Source organism: Misgurnus anguillicaudatus, chromosome 4 (genome assembly GCF_027580225.2).
Source record: "Misgurnus anguillicaudatus chromosome 4, ASM2758022v2, whole genome shotgun sequence".
Taxonomy (NCBI): domain Eukaryota; kingdom Metazoa; phylum Chordata; class Actinopteri; order Cypriniformes; family Cobitidae; genus Misgurnus; species Misgurnus anguillicaudatus.
Genome location: NC_073340.2, coordinates 37,927,457 through 37,953,570, shown reverse-complemented (window position 1 = coordinate 37,953,570; position 26,114 = coordinate 37,927,457). Strand labels below are relative to the sequence as shown.

At 40.5% G+C, this 26,114-nt stretch overlaps 3 protein-coding genes across 5 annotated transcripts; 1 reads left to right on the top strand and 2 right to left on the bottom strand.

Annotated features, from left to right (window-relative positions):
* Positions 1 to 1,347: 1,347 nt before the first annotated feature.
* On the bottom strand, positions 1,348 to 8,813 carry cpxm2 (carboxypeptidase X (M14 family), member 2). Of its 2 annotated transcripts, none has more exons than XM_055177146.2 (15): positions 8,676 to 8,813; positions 8,179 to 8,491; positions 7,200 to 7,265; positions 6,528 to 6,637; positions 5,124 to 5,263; positions 4,941 to 5,025; positions 4,672 to 4,822; positions 4,477 to 4,565; positions 4,216 to 4,339; positions 3,945 to 4,141; positions 3,316 to 3,495; positions 2,809 to 3,106; positions 2,595 to 2,734; positions 2,408 to 2,507; positions 1,348 to 2,329 (listed from the first exon to the last, which is right to left on the bottom strand). In XM_055177146.2, exons 2-15 carry the CDS (start codon positions 8,429 to 8,431, stop codon positions 2,097 to 2,099), a joined length of 2,166 nt encoding a protein of 721 aa, XP_055033121.1. In that variant the 5' UTR covers positions 8,432 to 8,491; positions 8,676 to 8,813; the 3' UTR covers positions 1,348 to 2,096. The 2 variants fall into 2 exon arrangements, with proteins under 2 accessions (XP_055033121.1, XP_055033120.1); XM_055177145.2 differs by having other exon boundaries at positions 8,179 to 8,561; positions 8,676 to 8,807.
* Positions 8,814 to 11,132: 2,319 nt separating this feature from the next.
* On the bottom strand, positions 11,133 to 19,771 carry oat (ornithine aminotransferase). Of its 2 annotated transcripts, none has more exons than XM_073867299.1 (10): positions 19,567 to 19,771; positions 16,982 to 17,223; positions 16,671 to 16,895; positions 16,489 to 16,579; positions 14,386 to 14,518; positions 13,623 to 13,745; positions 13,281 to 13,409; positions 13,024 to 13,137; positions 12,796 to 12,940; positions 11,133 to 11,874 (listed from the first exon to the last, which is right to left on the bottom strand). In XM_073867299.1, the coding sequence occupies exons 2-10, from the start codon at positions 17,211 to 17,213 to the stop codon at positions 11,714 to 11,716; spliced, it is 1,353 nt and encodes a 450-aa protein (XP_073723400.1). In that variant the 5' UTR covers positions 17,214 to 17,223; positions 19,567 to 19,771; the 3' UTR covers positions 11,133 to 11,713. The 2 variants fall into 2 exon arrangements, with proteins under 2 accessions (XP_073723400.1, XP_073723401.1); XM_073867300.1 differs by having other exon boundaries at positions 16,982 to 17,204; positions 19,566 to 19,769.
* A 355-nt stretch (positions 19,772 to 20,126) lies between these two features.
* On the top strand, positions 20,127 to 25,309 carry lhpp (phospholysine phosphohistidine inorganic pyrophosphate phosphatase). The gene is made up of 7 exons (XM_055177154.2): positions 20,127 to 20,295; positions 20,420 to 20,607; positions 20,948 to 21,101; positions 21,285 to 21,348; positions 21,481 to 21,573; positions 21,655 to 21,746; positions 23,011 to 25,309. The coding sequence occupies exons 1-7, from the start codon at positions 20,144 to 20,146 to the stop codon at positions 23,102 to 23,104; spliced, it is 837 nt and encodes a 278-aa protein (XP_055033129.1). The 5' UTR covers positions 20,127 to 20,143; the 3' UTR covers positions 23,105 to 25,309.
* The last annotated feature ends 805 nt before the right edge of the window (positions 25,310 to 26,114 follow it).

Sequence of the window (26,114 nt, the reverse complement as noted above, 5' to 3'; positions counted from 1 at the left end):
ATGTTGTTTAGTCACACTTGCGTTGTTAAAGGTGCAGTGTGTAATTTTTAGAAGGATCTCTTGACAGAAATGCAAAATAACATACAAAACTATAGTATCAGGGGTGTATAAAGACCTTTCATAATGAACTGTTATGTGTTTATTACCTTAGAATGAGATGTTTTTCTTTCCATAAACCGAGGGTCCCCTTACGTGGAAGTCGCCATTTTGTGCCACCATGTTTCTACAGAAGCCCTTAACAGACAAACTTTTTTACTAAGTTTTCTCCAATGATGACATGTTTGTGCGGTGGCGGCTAACGTAGCTTCTCTATGCGTTGCAAAAGTGAGGAGTGAGCAGTGGACTAAGCCGCTGGTTGCAATGCACAACCCCACCACCAGACGCCACAAAAATGTACACTCTGCACCTTTAACTCTCCAGATTTTAATTTCCAGCACTGCTCCACATGGACTGTTCGTGTGAGTTAGGTTCGACGTTGCACTACGCGGACCGCTTGGTGATGTCAAAGTACCGCGAGAAGCAGATTTCTCCGTGTGATTTCTTAAATCGCTCTCGCGGTACTTTGATGTCATTCACCTGTCAGTTCTTGTGGCGCCACACCAGTCTGCTCTCCAGTCACTTTTCATTTCATACGGTGATTGGATTGCGCAATTCGGCATGAAGTCAAACACCCCCAATATAAAGCCTTCTGTATATGAGATTCAACCTGCCAAAGTACAAAGTGGAGCATGCCAATGGTCAGTGTTTCACATCTACATTTATGGATGAAAGAGAGAACCATACACAAAATGATGTTACGCATCCTCATAAATATTTTAAGTGGGTCAAAATCTTTGACCTTTCCTTTGTACACCACTGGATATATTACACATTTGGGTTCATGAGGATGCTTTAAAGGTGCAGTGTGTTCATTTTAGCAGCATCTAGTGGTGAGGTTGCGAATTGCAACCAACGGCTCAGTCCACCTCGCTTTTGCAACGCATAAAGAAGCTACAGTAGCCGCCACCAGAAAAACATGTTATCGTCTGAGACAACTTAGTAAAAAAAGTTTGTCCATTAAGGGCTTCTGTAGAAACATGGCGGCACAAAATGGCGACTTCCACGTAAGAGGCCCTCAGTGTATGTAAATAAAAAAAGTCTCATTATAAGGTAATAAAAACATAATGGTTCAATATAAAATGGTCTTTAAAACCCCTGATAATATAGTTAGTATATGATTTTGCATTTCTGTCAAGAGATCCTTCTAAAAATTACACACTGCACCTTTAAGTGTGTTTATGTTGTACTAACCAGGTTAAACGCACACGCGCGCGCACACACACACACAAAGAAAGAAAGAGAGATATGTCACCGTTCAAATGAGTTTTATTTCCGCTTTATGTAATAATATTCAGAATAAACATTATAACAGCGGTCAGTAAATGGATTTGGGATGAAGATTGTGTTACAAAAAGTCAAAAGATGAATTACGATATAGACAACGAGCAGAAATGATTACAGTAACGGTGTATTGCATGCAGGAACTTGTTTTTAATTTAAGACTTACAAATTAAGTTGATGTGAGAGAAAATCACAACAGCTACATTTAGTAATCTAAGATTTTATACATTTATGTTACTCCATTATTGTTTGTTTTATCCTATGAGCTTTCCATAAAAATGAAAGTGTGAGAATAAAACTTGTTAAACAGAGAAGCTGAACAAATCTGCCAGAAATATTACCAAAGCAAATAGATGCAATATCACAATAAAACAGCTTCTGTAACACAAGTCAGTTTATATGACACAAAGACACAATAACACAATAGCTGTGATTCTGGTCTTAGAGTCATTGCTACAAAACTCACAACAATCCACAAATCCATACAATATATATCTTCATTTAATACAAACACACACACACACACACACACACACACACACACACACACACACACACACACACACACACACACACACACAAAAAGACAGACAGACACACAAAAAGACAGACAGACACACACACACACACACACACACACACACAGACAGACAGACAGACACACACACACACACACACACACACACACACACACACACACACACACACACACTCCTCTATGTGTTTTGTCTCTGACGTGGCAGCCGCATGCTGATTGGCTGCTTGTTGAATTTCTTCATGATTTCTTTAATTCGTGACAGATTGGAGCGGCTGAGCACAAAATCGCACCTGCTGGCCCCCATCTTATATCCCACCTCACACACTTTACTGCTGACGCTGTGACCCTCAGCTCTCGCCCTCACGTTATATTCTCCAGGGTTCAGCAAGCGCCAGAAATCTCCATCAGCCGCTACATACATACAAGCAAACAAACATAACATAAGCACGTGTGCGCGTGTGTGTGCGTGCGTGTGTATGTGTGTTATACCTGTGCGAATGTCGTGATTGATTCCGTCCACAGAGATAATAGCGTTAGCGATTCCTTTACCCTGAGCGTCTCTGACCACACCTTTAATCCCACGATGCACCTGTGCATGCAAATCAGCACATGTTGTCTCTCATGAACTCTGTGTGTTTGTTTGTTTGTTTGTGGGTGTTTGTGTGTGTGTGTTCACCTGTTCCATAAAGACGAGCAGAGATTCACGGTTGTTCTCCCATTCCTCTGGTAATTCAGATTCATGCGGGTATTTGTCGCATCCCACATACATGGACAGCTCAAAACAGTTTGTGTGCAGGTAACTAAAATCATTCATACCTGTGAACATAAAACAAGCTGCTTTAAGTTGAACTCACAGCAGTACACAACACAGTGACACGTGTGACGCTCACTTCCTGCGGCCGTGTGCCAGGACGCCCCGTTGATGGTCCCGTCCTCCTTGGCAAAGTCGTCCGTGTGGCAAACCCTGTGGCTGACGTCGGTCATGAGCCGGTGCGTGGACGCGTACGAGAACGCCAGCCAGCGGAAGACGGGGTCGTCGGGTGTGGCCGTCTGCTCGCGTACGGCGGAAACGGAGCGCGTGCGGTCGTACGGGAACGTCACCACGAGCTCGCCGCCCTGCAGGTTTCCCCCCAAGACGAACGGAATCTTTTCCATCCACGACACCAGAGCACGAGTCTCTACAGCCACCTACGGGTCAGAGGGTCAATGGTCAGGGGGTCAGAGGTCAGGGCAGTAGACCATCAGAATTCTCGATTCTGAAATATTGTCACAATGAAACTGAAAACATCCTTGAGACTCTGCAGACACAAACCCTTTTCTAAAACACTCGTTCAGAGTATTAATTATCACGTGTGTGCGACCGTATCATATCATCAGATCAGTGTTTAGGGACTCACTGTGGCGTTTTTCGACTGGTACCAGTCTGGAATGGGCACGTGGTGGTTGTGGAATTTGCGAGGTACCCATTTACGAGCCTCAGCTTCCCAGAGAATCGAGTTAAGATCGGGGAAGTTGTGATGGATGTCTAAGCCGTCTCGACTCCAGCGACCCAGAGACCAGCCACTGAGCTCCGATCCCTAACACACACGATGAGAAGATATTTCAATAATGCATCTGATTTGATCGGTTTACGTTAAACCACCAGCGCTGAGCCGGATGATCACTCATTTGAGGCTGCATAATGATTAATTGCAACTAATCGTTTGCAGAATAAAAGTTTTTGTTTACATCATATATGTGTGTGTACTGTGTACACAATACTAATATAAATAATATAGAAATATAAAAATGTATATTAGCAATAAAAATTGTATTCACAATTATTATACACAGTACACACACATATAACAAAAACTTTTATTCTGCAAACGATTAGTTGCGATTAATCATTATTTGCTTTGAGCCGGTCGTGACAGCACTCATCCATGAACCTTTCTGTCTTAAACAATCAAATCACTTCACTAATACAGAGAAATGAGTTAAAATGATCTAAAATGGGCCACAAACATTAAAGCTGCAGACGTACCGCCTCAAAGGCTTTCTCGTAGCCGTCGGGGTTCACGGATGGCAGCAGGTGGATGCGGGTCTCGTCCACCAGGTGCCGTATCCGCGGGTTACCGGATAGATACTCCTGACACATGAACTGCATGAGCAGTAACAGCAGCTCTCGGCCCAGCACCTCGTTACCGTGGGAACCGGCCGTGTAACGAAACTCTGGTTCACCTGCGAGAACAGAGGCACAAACCGTCATCTTCCTCTTAGACGGTCACTAACTAGCGCTCAGGCCTGACCCATACCGAGCTCGTGTTCTCCCGGGTTGTCCGAGATCTCGACGGCGTAAAGTTTCTGCCCGTTGAAGCTTTTACCGATGTTGTAGATGCGAGTGATGTTCGGACACATTTCATTGACCACCTTCATAAGCTGCAGAGGTGAAACGCAAGTCACGGCGGGGCTGAAAAACACAACTCCAATGTTTTATATATATCAGCCATCAATGAGTCAATGACCAGAGAGACCGAGCCCTGCTGGACACACACACACAAACATCTCTACTCCACCTGTCTCATCTCTTTATAGTTGTGATGTTTGAAGTCCAGGTTGTCCGTGGTGGTGATTTCATTTCGTCTTCTGTAATAATTGTTAGGATCTGTTGGAAAAAGGAAAACATTTGCAATCGGTTTATAAACCGCTGGATCTCAAAACTTTAGTAGCGATGATGTGCAAGTGCGCATGCATCGTGTGAATGGGACCACCTGGCAACGGGCAGCCTAGAATCTCCAGACGCATACAGATGCTTCCGCCGGGGTACCAGGAGCGCGGGTTCACACGGATGTATCGAGCGACCACGGGTTTGGGGAAGTTGTTGAGGACGGGAATCTCCTTCTCCCGATTACCCATGAAAATCTACTGAGATGAGCAGAAACGTCCCATCGTCGGATCATTTCACTGACAGTATAGAGGCAGGAAATAAAACCATCTCGGTCTTTATTGATTCTTTCAGTTTGAGTGTTTTGTGTCTCACCAGATCTCGTGAGCCGTTCTTCAGCGTCACCCAGCTGTGAGAATCATTACTGAGCAAAACTTTATAAGAGCTGACCCAATCGCTCCTGCAAGACACACGGTTATAAAAAACACACACACACACACACACACGAGCAAGAAGGGCTGTTTGTGGATATGATCATATTCAGGATGATTTACTCACGACCACAGAGAGCTTCGTCCCTGAGTGATGACTCCCGTGAATTTGGTCAATCTGCGAGCGTCCACCTCCAACCACTGCAGCGGGTCGTTTCTACCTGCACACCATCCACCATCATAGTGATCGTCCTCCAGCAGACCGCCCTACACAAACATCATCATCAACACACACACACACAAGTCTTTCTTTCAGCCTTAGATGGAAGGCTAAATATATTTGACCACAATTTTCTATTTTTTAGGGGCTCAAATGTAATTGGACAAATGAATCATCGTAAATAAAATGTTGGTTTTTAACATTCTGTTGAAAAACATCCATTGCAGACTGAGACCGACAGATGTCAACAAAACCTGTGCTTTTCTTCTTTCTCTGTGATGTTGTGCCAGGCCTTTACTGCAGCTGTCTTCAATTCTTCTCTGTTCATCTGTCGTCTTTCTGCCTTTAGTTTACGCCACGTTTACATTAATGCCTTTATGTTTGAAAATGCATTACGTTTGGCTGGAGTAGCCTTTCATCCAGACTACTCCAGCTTTTTTGACCCGTTCGTAAATGCTACAGATCCTGCCATTGCAGAATAATCCAAAAAAGCTGTCGATGTGTTTTGTATGATTGTTCTTTTGTGAAGATAGTCTGTTTCTGTCACATCATCAATAATACCAGAGACGCAGCACCACTGAAAGTCATGCACATGTGTTTCACAGTTGGAGCCTAGTGGTTAGAGATTCGGGCTTGTAGCCCGAGAGTTCCTGGTCTCACGGCTGGCGGGTTGAGCAAAAGGCACCTTACCCTAATTGCTCCCCGGGCGCTGCGATTGTTGCCCACTGATCTGGGTACTCACTGGGATGGGTTAAATGCAGAGGTCACATTTCATTTTTGACAAGCTTGTCACTTCCAGATGATGTTGTATCTTCTGTGGATGTCTGGGGTTTGATCTTCATTTGTCAGAATTTACCAAATCGTTGGTTTGGTGGCTCTTAATGTTTCAGCCGTCTTTCTGAGGGATCTGCCTGTTTTACTTGCATGAAGATCTCCTCTGATCGTATGAGATGAGAGCTGTAATTCCTAAACCTCACACTAAAACCAAGAGCCTCAGTGTTTGTTATGTAACGTGAACGTGCTTAGTGTGTCAAAGCTGAAATAACAAAAACTCTGCTTGTATCCAAATATATTTCAATTCAGTTTTATTTATATAGCGCTTTTCACAACAGCTGTTTCAAAACAGCTTTACATTAAAAGAAAACACAGAAAAATCTGTGTCACAGCAGTGATGAGGAAGAAAACACACAGAATCTGTGAACATCTACATCTATACAGCTGTCCCAGACCAGTTGATGAAGCAAATCTTCTTTAATGAAACATCTTATGAGCGTCGTCAATGTTTGCAGTGATGTTTGTTTGTTTGTGTACCTGGATGTTCAGTCGGCCCCTGTGCGGCCCCAGACCGTAGTGTCTCATGGTGGATGCGTGAAGCTGAAAATCATCAACCTTCAGTGTTTCCAGACCCAGCGGAGGACAATCTGTCATCAGATTAAGTTTCAGCTTTATTATTTTTCACCGTCATTAACATTTTTGAGATTCATTCACTGATATTCAATTCAATTCAATTTTATTTATATAGCGCTTTTCACAATTAGGTAATTGTATCAAAGCAGCTTTACATAATAGATGCAGTGAAAAGCACAGAAAATCGACAGATAGCACAACATAATACACGATAGCACAAGCAGCTAAAATTACTGCGGCTATAAATCAACATTATAAGCAAACGTTTTACTAATGTAACGTATAGAAGTTAAGCCCAAAAAGGCTGCCTCCCCGGGTTGAAAAACCCCCTAGGAGGAAAAAACCCTTGGGAGATATATATATATATATATATACACACACATTGAAACGGAAGGAGATTAAGCGGAGATTAAGCGGGTTCTGCCGGTGGTCATTGGTCAGGCATCAGCTGGACATCACGTTGAAGAACAGCCAGTAGATCAGAGGTGTGCCGACATATTACAGATTACATCTCTCTCACAAAATGATCAACTCAATACTGATGTGTTATAAATGCTGTAGATGAATCTCACTCACCATCGCTGATGTCGTCTGTTTTCACTCCTTTTTGATTTTTCTCTCTCTTTTTATTCCCATTTGTTACTATGACACAAAACAACAGGAGATAAGCTTGGCGTGTGACGCTCTCGGGTGTTTCTCAGCTCAGGTTAGATGATTAACGGGATTTCAGAAATGCTGTCATGAACTTTAGCTGCCAAACTTTAAATTCGCTTTGAATCTTGGAAAACACATGGAAACACTCAGGCATGTTGCAGATATTTAATTAAATATTTGAAAAGATTTAACATTCTTTGAATTCTTTGAATATGAAAAACAAACAATCATAAAACTCCACCTATTCAGTCCGTATGCTAATCAGCTGTGCATATGCTAATAAGAGGGGTCATCGTGTAAAGACACTGAATGTACATTAAGGCAAATAAAGAAATAGATTCATATAAAATGCTTGAATGGACAAATTTGATTTAGCATCAGAAAGACCCCAGAGTGGAATGTAAGTTATAGACTACCTGAACTTTATCTGAATGTCTTTACTGTCATACAGAGGTGGTCAGAAAACACAGTTTAACTCAATCTAGTTAAACCATCCACGAGGTCACAAGTGTAGAAGATAGAAATGGAAATATCTCTGAAATATAACACACGTGTGTGTAAAACTCTTCAATCTTTAGCTTCTGGTCTGCTTCATTTCCTTCAGCTGCTTAATAACCAAACTTCCTGTTTTTCTTGGTGGTTTGGTCAGAAGTCTCCCTGCTGTGAACGTCTCTAACAAACCTTTAAAAGCTGGATGAAGATTTCACACATAGTTAAATGTTTTACAGTTCAGAGTTCAGCCTCACTAAACAAATCACTTCATCTTCTGATGACATAAAACCAGCTGTGTGTGTGTGTGTGTGTGTGTGTGTGTGTGTGTGTGTGTGTGTGTGTGCGTGTGTGTGTGTGTTAAATGGACATGTATATTTCTGGTTTGATGAAGCGACATTCACATCATTACCTGATGTGGAATCAGACCCAGCAGATTTTTTGGATGCAAATATTTTGGTTTTGGTTTCCTTTCTAACGGTTCCTCCTGACGCGTCCCGACTGTCGGTTGGCAGAACCTCCTCTGGCGATGGGATCTGATGATAATGTTCTCGACTCAGAAGTTCCTGCATGTAATAATCCTCATCCTCTGCAGGAAATCCAGAGCAAACGTCCATTTGGCTGAGCATCAGAAGAAGCTGGAGAGACACCTGGAGGAACATCATGAGCTCTGATCTGCGATCGACCCATCCACCCGTCCTGCTGGACTCACTCGCTCACTTGTGCTGGCTCAGAGAGACAGGCAGCAATACATAAAGACAGAGAGAGAGAGAGAGAGAGAGAGAAACAGTGAGACTACAGAGACAAAGAAGAAAACAGAGGTTTATTGCATTCTGTCTGTGAACAGCAGAAAGTTTTCATGAAAGTTTAAAAGGAAGAATGAGAAAGAAGTTTTCATTGATGTCTCACATGATTCAGCTTTGGTGTTGCTGTGACCCCTCCCACTGAGACTGGGTGGAGTTTCCGCTGACCTCAATATCATCCATCCAGGACCTGAGAGAGAACAACTGAGCTTCTGCTCATGTAGCCGTTGTGTTTGTGACGCAGCTGTGCAGTTAACACATTAGTGACACACTGTGTGTGTGTGTGTGTGTGTGTGTGTGTGTGTGTGTGTGTGTGTGTGTGTATCACTGTAGTAGCACATTACTGTCTGTACACATCTTGTGTGTTTCTCTTCAGGAGATAAAAACTCTTTACATTGGAGATGAGATTCTCTGAAATGAATCTCACATTCTTACAAAATCCTGAGGCTGCAGGAAACAGCGGAGGTTCTTTATTCAGCCCAAAGGAAAACATCTGTCCATCTGAATCACAACCAGCTTCACCCCATATGTCCACATTTTACACTTTTAATCGGCTTCAATCTCCTTAAATGACCCAACAAGCGCCTCAAATCCACACAGATTCCTAGTAGGAATGCAAAGATTTTTAACAATGTTCATAGGATCTGTTTCATATCAGACCTGAGGAGTTTTTTGTGCGAGTTTTCCACGTAGCTAAAGAACATCAAGAGCATCTGTGTGAGATTGAACTGAATTAGTATTTTTCCCAACAGATCTCCAAAGATTAAAAAAAAACACATCAGATTGAATTCTCATCATAACACCAACGTCACAGAGTCACCTCACAAGATCCACGCCTGATATCTTTGGCATCCATCAATCATCTGCAGGAGAAACACAAACATGTTGTTAAATGTGAATATAGATCTGAATGTGAACATGCAGCCAACACAATCATTTCCAAAAGTAAATATACACTGTTATACCACGGGTCTGTTGAATGCTTTTTTTCTGATTGGTTGAGTAAGGTTTTATGGGTGTTGAATATTTTTCTACAACTGCACACCTGATCTGTCAAATATCTTAAAATAACCACCAGAGCGATGTCTGTGGCATAAGAGGAATAATTGACACTGGTCCTTTGGATTATTTGAGAATAACCCACTGTGGTGTTTGAGATTATACCACATTGGGTGTGGATTATTTTCAAATAATTCAAGCAACAGCCTGCCGTCAATTATCTTCATGATAGAAACCTCTCTATTCTGCTGTATCAGACATGAGCCAAACCATTGAGCTTCAGTGTGTTATACAGCCAGGTGTCCGAGCCAAACAAACCCACAGTGACCTTCTGCCAAAACACTCAACACAGATTCACTGAAACACTTCATCATTACACTTAGAAGTCAGTTAATCATTCAGGGTCCAATGCGTTAAAGCTTGGGTGAAATTTCTCCCTCGCAATACTTAAGGTGAATGTAGCTGAAGAGAAAGACTTGAAATCCTAGTGGACACTACTGAGTGCACTACATTCGTGGATAAAATCTCGCGTCTCGGTGGAAGATGGCGCCGCCCACACCGAAGCGCTTCCGGCGAGCACGAGCGTGGAGTAATGTAGGGCAGTGGGTGGTTCCCAAACTTTTTCAGTGTGCGGCCCCCCTTGTGTACAGTGCATTTTTTCGCGGCCCCCCGAAAGAAAATAAATGACAAAAAACTGTTCTAAAACTCAACTTTTAATTAAACAAAACATATAAAATTATACCTAGTAGTGCTGTTGGTTAGTTGGCTTATTATTTTTTAGGTTTAATTACACATAATTCATGATAAATGAATGTAGGCTATTTTATAAAATGCCATAAAACTGGGGCACCCCTGGCACCATCTCGCAGCCCCCAGTTTGAAAACCACCGATCCAATCTCTTCCTGCTACAGCCATAAACCAAAAAGAACGAAAAACTTCATGATGTTAATAAAAGTACAGAAGAAATTCTCATCACTGAATCACAGACAGCTAGTTTCTCCATTATTGTGTTTATGTGTGAGCGGGTTTGTCACTCGTGATATAATCAATGAAAAACTCTTCATCACTGACTTCAGTTCAGTCTTAGCAGTTCACACGAGCTTTCTCATCACGGTACCAACGGCCATCAGGAAATCACCTGTGCGCGTTCACGAGTCTTTATTTAGCTTCACGCCGCGTGCTAATGATTGGGTGTCCCCACATCTTACCTGTTTAAATCATAACATTAGTTTACATTACTGCTTATCTTCTGAAGTAAAATGACTTCAAAATGACATTTTCCGCAAAACAATTGACTATTTTCAACACAAACACTTTGTTTTTTGCTTAATAACCGACTATGTTTTAAGTTTCTTTAAACTCTTGTTTGCTGGAGTAAAGTCTTGAAGAGAGATCAGACTAAAGACCAGATTTAAACCCTCTGGAGTAAAAAAACACCTGAAGATCTGTTAATCCGGATTGATGTTATAACAAAAAGACCAATTCATGTCTCTATAAACCAAAATAAAACACAATTCTACTCAAACTCATTAACAACAAATGAAAGGAAATGTGGAACAAACAGCAGACTGAAAATTTATTTCAGAACAGACAAACAAACAAACAAACAAACAGAGAAAGCATCATGTGGTACAGTAGTTGTGATAAACACACAAACATTCAATTCATCCACTTCTGTTTAAGTTACTGTCTGAATGACTCTCAACGACAGGAAAGAATTAAAATGATAGAAAGTAAATGCAGCACGAGAGGAATAAATCAATTCTGATCGAGCTTTAAAAACCTATCGCTGCCATTAAAGTGCACAAATCTCTCACTATAGCGAGAAAAACACATTTCTATTGAATCAATGTCAATAAACTAAAAAATGGTAAAACATTTTAAATTAATTAATATTTAAACAGTCATTATTTCTTTTGACAAGGTGCACACGAGTAGTTTTCAACTATAAACACTGTAACAGTGACTTCTCTCTGAAACCCTAAACATCACAGATTTTTCCTTCACAAACATTTTATGTTCACGTTTATCCGAGTCATTCGCAGTATGAGAGAGAAATGAAGTGAAGATGTGAGTGAGATTTATACTGCACAACTACACGCTAAAACAGCAAACTAAAAGGTGCTAAAATCAAACACTTTGCTTTAAAATGACATAATGGTTCTGCTGATGATGTCAACACTTTCTCTGATCTCATCTTCTTTAATAATGAGGGGAGGAGCAAGTCTGATGATGTCACCGTGAGTGGGTTTGGCCAGCAGACCGTTGTCACGGAGACGCAGACACACTCTCCAAGCGTCATAGTCTGTAAGAGATGAGAAGATTACATCAGATTAAAATAAACGACTCTAAAGCAGCACGGACATACAGAGGAGTGTTATTACACATCTAAATATTACAGATGTATCGCTCTTACAAAGACTTTACGAAGTACTGAATTGTGGAGTTTTTCCTCGTTTATGTTCAGGGTTATTTGGGCGGGGCTAAAACAGTGACTCGATGACTCACTGGAGCCTCTGACTCCGCCCCTAAAACAATCACGAGCATCCATTCAGGTTGTAGCTGTATTTGAAAGTTGAGAGAGATGGCGCCTTTCCTGTGAGTGGGTGTGGTTTCAGCACGACAGAGGACACGGCCCCAAAAATTTATATGGACTTTAAATAAACAAACTTTAAAAAGTGCTTAGAAAAGTTTAAATGTTAACATTGCTCCAGACTAACTTTTTTCACTAGGAACACAGGGTCCCCAACTGAAAATTGTAGGGACGCAACCAGAAAATTTAGGGGCACACACCGTAAATCAACACGCTAACCAAATATTCACATTTCTACTCATTTCCACTTTATTATTAATAAATACTTTGCTGATAGATGCAGAAAGTACAATGTGCTGTTTCAAATTCAGTGTCACATCACAAATAAAAGGTCAAATTTACTGGTCGCACATGTGCCACTGGATGTAAAATTCAGTGGCACACTCTCAAATTTTGGTGGCAGTCTGGAGCCCTGTTTAAGTTCAATAAAACTACAGTATATATCTACAAACATGCTAATGGACACTGTTGTCTATCCTGTTTTTAGTGATGTGTAATATAAGTTTACTTTCACTCATTCTTACATCACATCTTAAATACTGCTGATGAGTAAACGGTGACACCTCAGTAATACTAAACAAGAAGTACGAGAACTAAACGTGATTGGGGTTTGTTTTTGGATTGTATGGGAACCTTCGGTCTCTTTGATGATGATGGCGTTCAGAAGACCTTTCCCTCGCACGTCGCTCACAATCTCTCTGGGAAGTTTCTTCAGTTCGGCTCTCAGAATCTCACCCATCTTCTCAGCGTTTTCAGACAGTTTTTCTTCCTCTAGAACCTACAGCCATTAAAAGTTGCTCATGAAACGGATGAGAAATAAATAATAATCACTTCTTCATGATCAGAAACATGCGCACTGACCTCCAGAGCGGCGATAGCGACCTGACAGGCCAGAGGATTTCCTCCATATGTGGATCCATGTTCTCCAGGTTTAATGGTCAACATCACCTCATCATCACATAAGACTGCAGAAACCTAAAACACACAACATTACTTTTACTATTTCTACATTTATTCTCTATTTGTTACACAATGTGTGTGAAAAGTGCTATAGAAACAAACTTGAACTGTATGTGCGTTATTGTCACGCTGTGTGTGTGTTTGTGTGTGTGACTTACAGGATAAACTCCTCCTGACAAAGCTTTTCCAAGCACTACCAGATCCGGTCTGACAGCCTCATGATCCACAGCCAGACGGCGTCCAGTACGAGCTAAACCAGTCTGAACCTCATCAGCAATAAACAGAACCTACAACAAACACAGACCAGACCAGATCAGATGAGTACACACACAAACCAGATCAGACAAACACTGTCAGGAACTGAGACACACATGCATGATTATTATCATCAACTGCAGTATTTATAATCAAACCACATCATATTAGCTTGACAGGGAATCATACATACAAAATATATAAATCATGTACACGATCGTTTGTGTGTGTTTAGTTGTACTTGCATTGTGTTTAGTGCAAAGCTCCCGAACTTTTCTAAGATAACCGGCATCAGGGACGATCACACCGGCTTCACCTTGAATCGGCTCCACCATGAACGCAGCAACATGAGGATCCTGCAGCGCTTTCTGTACGTACACGCACACAGACACACACACACAGACACACACACACACACACACACACACACACACACACACACACCCACACAGAGCCACATCTTCGTGACTCGTGTCTACTGTATCAAACTCTTTACACTTGAACACTGATAATAATTTATTATATGAGAATCTTTCTTTCTTCTTTTCTCCCTGAACTTCACATTAGTTTGTATCTGCTAGTTTCTCAGACTCTGTGTGTTGTTTATGGATTATAAGTGTAAATGTATGATGAGTGAGTGAAAAACAGACACACACACCTCAGAGGATATTAAATGACAGCAGTTCAGCAGGTTCAGTTTCAGGTTAAATATAAACCTGCTGGTTAAGTATGGGTGCGTGTTAGCACAGAAAACATTTCTCTTCTTCTATCACATAAGAGAGTATAAGAGAGTTTGTGTGATGGAGATTAAAGTCAACAGTACATTCATCTTTTGTAAGTGCTTCGGTCGTTACTGTGCTCATGTGGTTAACTGGTAAAACTGGTTTAATATAGAAAAAAACACAACTAGAATAAATCACTTTGAATAAACCCAACTGTAAAATACAAATGCATGTAAATGAATGATTTATATGACAGTGTGATGGGTTTGGTGTGTGTGTCCGTTACCTCGAGTGCAGGAACATCATTATATGGCACGAGGTCAAATCCTGGCATGAACGGACCGAAGCCGTCGTAACTGCTGGGATCGGTTGAACTTGAGATTGCCGCCATCGTACGACCCCAGAAATTTCCCATTGCAGAAGCGAGAAGATGTGAACATCACACAACTGATATATAATCATAAACTCATACTGAATACTCAAGATTTCATCTTAAACTGATGATTAATCCATAAGCGTGATGTGTCATGTGCACATGAAAGAGTGACATCAAGACCAGATAAAGTTCTGTGTATTTCTTAGTAATTATGCACAAATATTACGTTTACAAAAATGTATAGCAGGCACTGAATTATACACCGTCAAAGAAAGAGAGAACTGTTGGAGAAAGATTGATGATAGTAGTGTTGGATGATGCCTTTATACCACAAATCTGTTGAATGCTTTATTCTGATTGGTTGAGAAATGTTACACAGATGTTGATTATTTTTCTTTAAATCGCACACCTGATCTGTCAAATGTCTTTAAATAACCACCAGATCAATGTCTGTGTTAACTGTGATATAAGAGAAAGAATTGACTCTGGTTCTTTTCAATTATTCAAAAATAATGCACACCCGCTTCCCATCATGCTGCATTACCACTCATTCAAAGGATCATACAACTAATAATAACATCCAATTTACCATTGTCTTACTCATGTGCGTAATTTGCACGGGGGTTACGGGGGTCATGACCCCCTCAAAACTCAAATCTGGCTAATATAACCCCCCCCAATATCATCACATCATTCAGATTAAAATAAATATGAAATATTCCGAATGAACACTTTTGCTTGTTTTCTCTATTAATTTCATTTGCCCGCGAGAAAGATAGTATTATATTTTAAATAATCTGTAATGTACCCCCCTGCCCACCGCACCGACTACTTGGTATAACATAACCCGCTTTCTCTACCAAGTTTGGTCACTATTTTGCGCATGTGCAGTCGCTGAGATGAATAGTTGGAGAAAGCTGACGGTGCACGATGAAAACATTGAAAGGCAGCCAGTCGAGCCAGACAAAGATTTTTCATTGTTGGTTGACACCAGCCAAAAAGAGGAAAAATCCTGACCAAATGGAGGTACCCCTATTGCTAAGTTAGCTGTTAAGTTAGCTCAGCGTTTCTCAAAGTCAGTGTGGGGCGCGGCCCATTGGTGGGGAATAGAGACATGACAAGTGGGGTGCGACAAACAGGTTTTGTGCCCATCTTTATAATTACTTTATTTATTGACCAAGCACTCAAAACAAAACAAAGACACATTTAAATGTAAGCCTTACTTAATCTTTTCACACGTAAGTTTTTCAAGGCGATCACTTTATGGCATTGGTTCCCATGGAGACGCGTCATTCATTTCTTGTCACACCACGCTGAATGACTGATGATCTGCTTTTATTTCCTTTTTTATTCAAAATTTCACAAATTTGTTAGCTATTAGGATATATCTGATACTCTGATTGTCAAATATGTGCAAGTGGATGTATCTGATGTGTCCCGGAGCAGGTTAGCCGGGCGGGTAGCGTAAGTTACTACGGTGGTGAACACAGCTAAAAGCCAAGCTTCTTTCATATCTAAAAACTCTGGATTGCCACAAACTAATCCTAAACTTACCCGGCTAGCCAACTAAACCAGCTTCAGGAGCAAGAAGTGAATCACACACAACTGATCAAGACAGAGACAGCTGCAGTCTGGTGTCATATAAACTAGTTCATTAATAATAATAATAATAGAGTTTTATTTATAAAGTGACTTTCCCAAACTCAAGGTCGCTGTACAAGCAAAACATATTAACAAAGTACAGAATCACATCCAGTAAACATGAGATACACATGAGAGAGGATACACAGGACCCTAAGCATCTGAGGGCTGAAAATAATTGATGAAGAGATCAGTTTTTAAGGTTGTATTTAAAGGAGGTTATAGAGGAAATGGCACGGATGGTTAATGGGAGGAATTCCAGAGTTTTGGTGGCACGGTTTTAAAGGATCTGCCGCCCATAACGATAAAACAGAAACAAGGTATTGTGAGTAATTTGGTGTCTGATGGGAGCGGGATGATGACTTACTTGCAAAAACAATCTTTGCTTCATATTTTGGGATTCCCTTCACAGTGTACCCCCACTTACGAGCGAGTTTACAGGCCGTTTCTCCACCTTCCACACCTTTAACACACAAACACAAGACCGTAAAATCATCGTCTGGCTGATAAGCTTAAATGTTTGAAACCTCCAGCTGCACATCGGACCACTGTACCTGTGTTCATGGGCAGAACTTTATCATATCCAAACAATGAGGTGACATATTGTTCGTAAGCGCCCAGCACATCATTGTAGAAAGCTCGGGAGGTCAGCGTCAGTTTGGAGGCCTGAGCCGTCAGGGCGGCGATGATCTTTGGGTGACAGTGACCCTGATTGACAGCACTGTACGCACTGAGAAAATCAAAGTACCTCCGGCCCTCCACGTCCCACACGTAAAGCCCTAAAACACAAGAAGAATAACCCTTAATGCAACATTCAGTTTTTTTTTTTATAAACCTCATCATGGTGAAGTCTGTGCGTGCTCACCTTCTCCTCGCTCCAGGGCGACAGGCAGCGGGTGGTAGTTATGAGCGCCGTAGCGTTCCTCGCGGGAGAACACCTCCTCTGGCGTCAGCGGACGCTCAACATGTTTAGCTCTCGGTGCCACAGAGGAGGACGTTCGTGTCCCAGAATGCACTGCACGGGTCAGGGTGGGTGTCAAGCGACTGACTCTCATCAAACTCTTCATACTGCTCATGATGTTCACACGCTGGAACATTTTAACGACCAACAATTCAGAAAAATCAAATTACTGTATTAGTCCCATCGCTGGGAAATTTGTCTTGGACAACGTGCAAGTCAGTACATACCTTATAATACAGCATGCATTAAAAACACATACAAAATAAGTAAAAATAAATACATAAAACACAAATCCATAAATGAAATTTCATCAAATTTTTATTTCAGAGTTCATCCCAAAATGAAAATGTTGTCTTAATTTACTCGCCCTGCAGCATTATAGATGTGACATTTGCAGTCAAAAACGTGAAATAAAATTTCTCAGAGAATGCATTTATTACCAACACAGTGAACCATCTCGGTTTATATTTCTCTGAACCCCTGACAGTCCAGACATCAGAAAAACATCAGCCTATAATCATGGTTTCTGTTTTAGTTGAGGGAAACATGGATGTGACCATAAAGGGCACAAACCAGAAGCAATAATACCCAACAAATGAAGAAAACAGGGCTCCTTAAAGAACATTTCATATTTATTTCATTTTTGTACGTGCCATTTTGGGGAAGAAACAATAATATGGATGTGACATGGAAATTTGCCATTAACTATAGACAATAATAATAAAAAACTGCTTTAAAAACTTCTACTAAAACTTGAGAGATATCAGTATGGTTAAAAACATTGGATAAAAACCTTTCATAATAAGGTCGACATTTGCATGGATTTGCCCAAAAGATAATGGGGTGGTTTCCCGTACAGGGATTATTTAATCCAGGATTAGGCCTTAGTTTAGTTAGGAAATATAACTAGGTTGAACAAATGTGCCTTACTAAAAATATTACTTGTGTGCATTTTCAGGCAAAACAAAGGGTACTGATGTATTTTAAGATTTGTCAGTGCAAGTTGTTTTCCGTTTGGACAGCTCTTACATTTATTTTAGTCTAGGACTAATCTAATCCCTGTCCGGGAAACCGCCCCAATAAGCACACAGTTAATGGTACCCATTGACTTCCATAGTAGGAAACACAGATAGTTCGGGTACCATCAACTGTGTGCTTATCATCATTTTTTAAAACATCTCAGTTTGTGTTAAACAGAATAAAGAAACTCGTACAGGTTTAGAAAAACATAAGGATGAGTAAATGACGACAGGATTTTCATTTTGGGCTGAATTAACCCTTTAAATCACACTGAATAATTCCAGAACACTAAATCAAATCAAACAGGAAATAAAATCAGACACTCTTAAAAACATCTCTAATTCCTCCTCACACACATCATACAGAAACTTTTTCATTCCTTAGTTAAAAGTCAGATACTTTATTATTGTTAAATAAATGTAATGATTCACTCAGAAACACATTCTCATAATGCAAAAGTGAGATGCATGCTGTCATTTAGATTTACATTCATGCTTTTATCTAAAGTACACGACACGTATCTTCATCAGTATATGTGTCAGTATGACTTTTTGTGCTAACACAACGCTCTACACACTTTAGTAAAGTTAACTGCAGTAACTCAGATCTTAACCACTCATAAAGGTCGAGTCAAACATTTATTAAGTCAGATCTACTGGGATGTTTTGACTGCTGTCTTCTCTCAGATGCTTTCTGTTGCCATGCCAACACTTGAGTGTTTTTATATTCATTCACAATATTTCGTAAATGTGAGTTTTAAATAATTATTCTGTAATGTATTCAGAAAAATCTGAGGATGTTAAAAAAAATCATTTTTTATGCTCTCTTTTAAACCTCAGTGTACTTCTGTCTGTGTCAGTGAAAAAGATGAATTAATTAATGTTTGAAAAAATAAATGAATGAAAAGTTTGAAAAGAAATACAGAATAAACCAGCAGATGTCTAAATATTTACCAAAAGATCATAATTTATCTTTAAACCACACACACACACATTACAGTGAATTATCTCGTGCTGGTTCAGAATCAGATGATGTTTTCTCTGTTTATTCTGGACACTCGTGTTTTTAATTTTTAAACGGATTCACCTTGAGTAAAAAATAAAGCCCACGACGATTGGCTGTTCAGCAAGCTGCCCCCAAACACTCCCATCACGAGCCCCTGCCAGGGGTTAAAAAAAGACAGCACGCCCTCGAGAAAGCGCGCATACGCGCACGCACTAATTATCCTTATCTTAATCTTCATCACTGAAATCCTCATTGTTACCCAAACCATAAACATCCTCATCCTCATCCTGTTATACTGATGATGCTCACATGAGCTCGTGTCTGTGCTTCATTATTAATAACAACGCACTTCATTATTAATAACAACGCGTCTGATCCGCGACATTAAGATACGATACACGAAGCGTCAGATGCGCTTTAACCATCAGTGAAGTGTTTGTGTGTATGATGGGAAAGTTTTTACCTGCTGCGGGTCTGTACGGGTCCGTGCGGGTCGATGCGGGTTGCTTCTCTTCTTCCTGCGCGTAATTCACAGCGGATTATTCAAATGAGCCACGTCACTATGCGTCTTGACGTCACTAGCGCCAGCGCTGCTGAAATTTTAATTATTCTAGTTCTAAAGAAATTCCTACAAGATGAAAACGCAGTGATCGCGGTGTATCGCTTTAGTGTATCGTGTAGTGCAGTTGTTAAGTGAATCGTTCATGCAGTGTCAATATGAAAGTGTGTTTTATTAGTGTGACGCAACACTGCTCTTGTATTGCCGCAGGCACGAGATTTCATTCATCAACTGCCAGTGAACTGTTGTATGCTTTTCTGACACAGGACAGGACTGCTGGGTACAGTGGTGCCAATATATGTAACTTTTGACTTTTAAACACCCAAAACCGTTAACAACCGGCCGGCATCTCTGTATGCTCTGGTATAATTGGCCAATAAAGATATTGATCAACTAATGTTAGTTCGTGTATATGTGTGTATGAAAAATAAAAGAAAGCGATCCTTTGTGAACTTCATCTCCCATAAGGCCAGTCGCTGCACATGCGCAGTGGTGTCAGGTGCATGGCGGCAGTCAGTAGTATGGAGTGTGTGAAAGGTGTTAAAGGAGTGATTTTAGACATGTGTGGAGTTCTGTATGACAGCGGAGAGGGTGGAGGGAGACCAATACAAGGTTCCGTAGAGGCAGTCAAGAGGTCAGATACATTTTCAAAACAAACTTTAGAATTCAATACACAACAATACAATACTGAAACCGTTTTGCAATGTGTGCAGTAGATGTGTGTAGTACAGACGGGTGTCTCTGTGTGTTTTTGTCAGGTTAATGGACTCGGGTCTGATCTTGCGCTTCTGCACTAATGAGACTCAGAACACGCGAGAGAAGTTCGTGCAGAAACTGCGGAGAATGGGGTTTGACATCAGTGTGAGTGACGTGTTCTCACCTGCGCCTGCGCTCATGCGCATCCTGAGAGAGAGAGGACTGCAGCCACACCTGCTGGTGCATGATGGTACTGCAGAAAAACTCAGTGTTGTGTCTTTCAAATGAATGTTATTTCACAGATCACTGTGTGTGCTTGCGTGCGTGTCTACAGTGACAGATCCAATCCACACTAGAACCAGAGAAATGTGTTGTGTGCTCTGTCAACAAATCAGCATAACAACATAATGAGATTGAAAATAACACTGAAGAAAAATATACCAAAAAGATTTTCATGTTCCAGAGAAGAAAGAAATGTATATGAATTTGGAAGAATATCAGCAGTAATGAAAGAGTTAATGATGCCACTGTGTGTGTGTGTGTGTGTGTGTGTGTGTGTGTGTATGTGTGTGTGTTTGTTGTCATCTCAGATCTAATCCCAGAGTTTGATGGTATAGAGATGAATTCTCCAAACTGTGTTGTCATTGGAGACGCAGCAGACAGGTTTTCATATGAGAACTTGAACGAAGCTTTCCGTGTTCTGATTGGACTGAAGAAGCCGATTCTCTTCTCTCTGGGTCAAGGGTGAGACGCGTGATGTTCAAACACTTTCTGGTGTCTCGGGTTAATCTTCAGATTAACTAGTAATTCAGTCACCCTTGATTCTTAACTCAACTTCTGACTTAACCAATGCCATGAGCAACACCAAGATCATGTGTTTGATTATCAGTTAACCTGATGTGTGTGATTATGATCTCTTCTCTCCAGACGCTACTACAAGGAGACTGATGGTTTAAAGTTGGATGTGGGGGTTTTCATGAAGGCACTGGAGGTGAATACACCACATCAAGGTCATGTGCACCTTATTTAGTCTCAGTGTTTTTAATGACCTCTGATCAGACAGAAAGAGTTGAGACTGATTCTAGAGTCTGATGCGTCTGATAACTGTGCTTGTTTTGCTCAGTACGCCTGTGATGTTCAGGCAGAGGTCGTTGGAAAACCATCACCAGAATTCTTCCAGAGCGTTCTGAGAGACATGAATCTCCAACCGCATGAGGTGAGACACACACACACACACACACACATATGATGTTATAATGTTACAGTTTAGCAGTCAATGACTCTCTCTCTCTTTCAGGTTGTGATGGTTGGTGATGATCTGGTTAATGATGTGGGTGGAGCTCAGCGTTGTGGAATAAAAGGTGTTCAGGTCAGAACGGGTAAATACAGGTCAGTGCTAAACACAAACAGTCTTATTTCTGCAGAGCTGCAGGATTGTTATCAGTCCAGATATATGCGTCAGAGTAAACATTGAGTCATCAGTAATAATAATAACCAGAATGAACGGTTGTTTTGTAAAGTAGAATAATTTATAAATGTTTTAAATTTTGGGTGGTTTATGTTTGATTGTGTTTTTCTATAATATAATCAAGATTGTGTACGTTACTGTTTTCTGTGAAATTAAGATCAGTAACTGACGTGACCACCAGGCTGCGCTATAGTCCAGCATTTAATTATACTGCCCTCAAGCATCCAATGACGTCACTTCCGGTGGGCTCTCGGTCCAATCAGATTATTGTAATCCTTTGTTAATCCCACCCCATCCTCTGTCTGATGAGGAAAGTTTGTCGGTGTGATGTCAGATGGTTTTGTTTTCAGAACTACACACCCACCGGATCTGGTTAAAGGCTTATAACACCAGACGTCCTGTGACTGGATGAGATGCTCTAGTGCTGATCTGAGAGCAGTTCTTTAGTTATCATCCATTAGTGAGAATACAGCTGACCTCAGATCAGAGTTGATAGTGAAGCTCACAGCTGTCTGCAGGAAGGGAGTTTGACTCTGTAGGGTTTTGCACCATTAGCTTCTCTAAACAGTCACCTCTCTTCTCTGATTGGATGAAAGTAATGAAGTGTAAACTCCCAAGACCCCGCCCTCTCCACACAGACTGAAACAAAGTAGTTTTTCTGATTGAGTTACAGTGATTTAGAGTTACAGATCATCTGTCATTGTTTGTTTCTTTTGTGTTAAATGTAGAGGTCTGACACACACACACACACACACTAACACACACACACACCAAGAATTTTCTGCTGAAGTCCTTCCCTGTGCTGATAACACAATCTTAACACCACACAACACACACACACACACACACACACACACACACACAAACACACAGTACAATGAAAGCGTAGACTATATTGTGCTGAATTGGTCACATTGACTGCATTATAATTCAACAAGAGAATAAAGTGACTACGAGCTGACAGACGCTCAATGCTAATAAAGAGAGAGAGAGACCTTTACTTTGTTTTTGTGGAAATCTGATGATCTGATATCCAGATTGGTCTAATCTCATCTAGCCGGTTAAACATCATTGCATTATAACCACAACCTCGTGCAGTCAGTTCTGACTATCAGCATGAGCTCTGAGTCGAGAGACAGACACCTAAAGTCATCATCAACCATCTCTTGTGTTGTGTTACTGCAGGCCGAGTGATGAAGATCATCCCAGCGTGAAAGCAGATGCGTATGTGGACGACCTTGCTGCTGCTGTGGACGCGATACTGACACAAAAACACTGACTGATCTCACATCTGTCAACTCAACTCATGTGTTATCAGCTATTCAGAAATGAGATTTGTGAAAGGTTAATGAAATGTAACATAAGTCATTAACAAATCAAATCATCAAAGTCCTTAAAGATGATGAAGTCTATTTTTAAGACCAAGATTTAAACGCACTGTAACATTACTTTCATGAATATCAAGCAGATGTCTCCATAAAAGTTTATAATTCATATTAGGATGAAATGTCAGCCGGGCGTGTTGCAGATTATTTGTAGTTAGTTTAATGTTTGCACTGTTAAAACAGCGAGGAGCATTCAGGACAATAGTGGGAAATCTCTGGTGTCCTTGCTGTGGACAGGAACGCTTCATACAGCAGCGTACGCGGCAGACTGCAGAACAAACATCTGAGATCTTTTGTTAATCTGGAGCAGAGGTCACTCACACACACACACACACACACACACACACACACACACACACACACAAAAGTGCCTTTTGTTTATCTCACGCCGGCTTTTTTAAATTGGGAACTGAGTGTTTGTGTTTGTTCAGGAAGTTCAGTCTGCTGTCCTACTTTCAACATTACTTCTTTCACAACAGACACTAAAGCGGTTTGTCTCAATCTTATATATTGTGTTGAATTTGAAGCGTAATAAAGTTCAGTTTGTTTTGCATGAGCAGAAGAATCAAGAGAGGAGCAGGATTAAAGATCATCACCCCCAAATGAAAATGAGCCCATATTTTACTCACCCTTGACTTTCTTTCTTCAGTCAGAGTTATATATTACATGATATCATTTTTTCAACTTATGATTGTGTGTAATAATGTTGGTGTTTGAGCAAAAGAAATATTTAACAGTTACACCGCTCAATGTTCACTGTAAAGTGAGATATAATGTCTTTAACAGAAAAGGACGACAGCTTTCTTCTTCATGTAGTGATGTCTATCATTTGAAACACGGACAGTGATTTTCAAACGGGGGGTGGGGCTTCCTAGGAATGTCATGAAGATGGAAAATCATTTTTAACCGCGTTCCTGAACATAATAACAGGACAGCTTCCTCAACCTAAACGAGACTTTTTATTTTATAGCAACAACATAAACAAAGGTCAACGCTGTTTGTTAGCTCAAGGCTGACCTTGTGTGTTATTGTGATCAGTGTAATGATCCTTTATATTGTGTTTACATACACACACACACTAAACATGAGTCTGTGTTTGATTTGGCCACTGCAGTAAAACTATGTGTTATTTTCATAAGTGTCTCACAGACAGATATTCAACTTCACTCACTCTATTCACTAACACTTTACAATAAGGTTGTATTTGTTAACAATTCTTTAAAGCATTAGCTAACATAAACTAACAATAAACAATGCTTTTACAGTATGTATTTATCGTACTTTGTTAATTTTCAGTTAGTTTTCATTTACTAATGTTTCCTAATACAACCTTATTACCGAGAAAACTAACGGTGTGACGTTTTGAACTGATCAGTCTGTAACTACCCACAATGCTAAAGGCCGTGACATTTCTGGACAGCACAAACAGACAGTTAGCCATTTACAACACACCAACCTGAGATCATTATGTATTTCTGATTTTGGGACTGGAATCAGCGGTGTAGAAGAAATGTAAAATATATGAAAAATAATGCGTGGACACCAATTGCAGTGCACCCCAAAAACATAATCAAGACTTTGAAAAGCAAAACGTAATTGGACCCCTTCAATAATATACAGACTCTTTCTGGCATTATAAAGCTGAAAAGCCAGGATATTGTTTATTATAACGAGTCATATACATCTGATATGGCATCAGGGTGAGTAAAATATGGGCTAACTTACATTTTTGGGTGAATTGTTAAGTTTAAACATTAAACATTGCTCTGTTTCTTTTGGAAACTTGCAATATTTAATGAAAAGAATGCACACACACACACACACAGATCATTGTGATGTCTGACAACAGTTCCAAGCAAACCCTGTGTTTACATCACAGACACACACACACACATGCATGAACATCATGTTTGTTATTTAGCATGAAGATTAGAGGTCATGATCAGATCTGACGCTCTCGGCTCTTCTTCATCAGTCTATAACTCTTAAGAGCAGAATGACATTTAATCTGTGTGTTTGTGTTGAAGTTGTACGGCTCTGTTAAGTTTAAGTTTATTTGATGACACATGAGACCTGAAATATTTCAGACATGAATTACTGTAGATTTACGAAGACTAAGATTTACTAAAAAAATGATGTAGTAACAAATGGAAAATGACAATTATATGGTGATGAAATAAATGTATAAAATATCAACCAAAGCCAAACACTTTCTAACAGGATTGAAGAAGTTTGCTCGTGTATGTAGGACATCTGCTCATAGATTCTGAGGTTCTGCAGTTCTGAGAGGAAATTAAGAAGAATTGCACACACACACACACACACACACACACACACGTGTAGAAGACAGAGAGGTCTCCATGTAAACTGTGCTTTGGGTATTTCACGAGTTCACACTTACATATAATTTGGAGGGTAAAGTTTAATGCGTATTTGGCGTGCTGTCCGGAGGGAGGGCTCCGAGCTCGGCCCAAACCCAGAGTACTCCCCCCGTATGTAAGTGTGTTTTAGGACAAAAATGTGTGGAGAAGGGGTGGTGGGGGGATGCTGCGAACTGACAACATAATGAGGTAAGACTGCTGAGTCTATTTGTACCCTCTTAGATTGATTGCTGAGTGCTTCCACCTGTGTTTAATTATCTGAATGTGCTCCTCCTCCTGAACCTTGTTAATAAAACATCATTAAATCAGAGATAAATGCAGCACTCAGGAAATAAAAAACATCTCCACGTCTAACACCACATAACATCAGAATCATAGATTTGTGGCTTTTAGTTCATGTCTGCTGCCTCCTCTGAGATTTTTGTTAGTTTTGCATCACACAATTACATTACCATAAACAAATCTTATTATTGTATTGGAATATGTAAGGAATACGAATTATTCAAAAATAATTCCTCCTTTG

What these genes read in the sequence shown, in the direction of transcription:
- lhpp (XM_055177154.2), top strand. Translation starts at nt 20,144, where the DNA reads ATGCGCAGTGGTGTCAGGTGCATGGCGGCAGTCAGTAGTATGGAGTGT. An exon ending in TCCGTAGAGGCAGTCAAGAG is followed by an intron (nt 20,296 to 20,419) that starts GTCAGATACATT and finishes TGTTTTTGTCAG; the next exon opens with GTTAATGGACTCGGGTCTGA. An exon ending in GTCAGAACGGGTAAATACAG is followed by an intron (nt 21,747 to 23,010) that starts GTCAGTGCTAAA and finishes GTGTTACTGCAG; the next exon opens with GCCGAGTGATGAAGATCATC.
- oat (XM_073867299.1), bottom strand. Translation starts at nt 17,213, where the DNA reads ATGTTCCAGCGTGTGAACATCATGAGCAGTATGAAGAGTTTGATGAGA. An exon ending in ATGATGTTCCTGCACTCGAG is followed by an intron (nt 13,746 to 14,385) that starts GTAACGGACACA and finishes GTGTACGTACAG; the next exon opens with AAAGCGCTGCAGGATCCTCA. An exon ending in TGTCAGGAGGAGTTTATCCT is followed by an intron (nt 13,138 to 13,280) that starts GTAAGTCACACA and finishes TGTGTGTTTTAG; the next exon opens with GTTTCTGCAGTCTTATGTGA.
- cpxm2 (XM_055177146.2), bottom strand. Translation starts at nt 8,431, where the DNA reads ATGATGTTCCTCCAGGTGTCTCTCCAGCTTCTTCTGATGCTCAGCCAA. An exon ending in ACCAGTCGAAAAACGCCACA is followed by an intron (nt 3,107 to 3,315) that starts GTGAGTCCCTAA and finishes TCTGACCCGTAG; the next exon opens with GTGGCTGTAGAGACTCGTGC. An exon ending in TGCTCGTCTTTATGGAACAG is followed by an intron (nt 2,508 to 2,594) that starts GTGAACACACAC and finishes TTGCATGCACAG; the next exon opens with GTGCATCGTGGGATTAAAGG.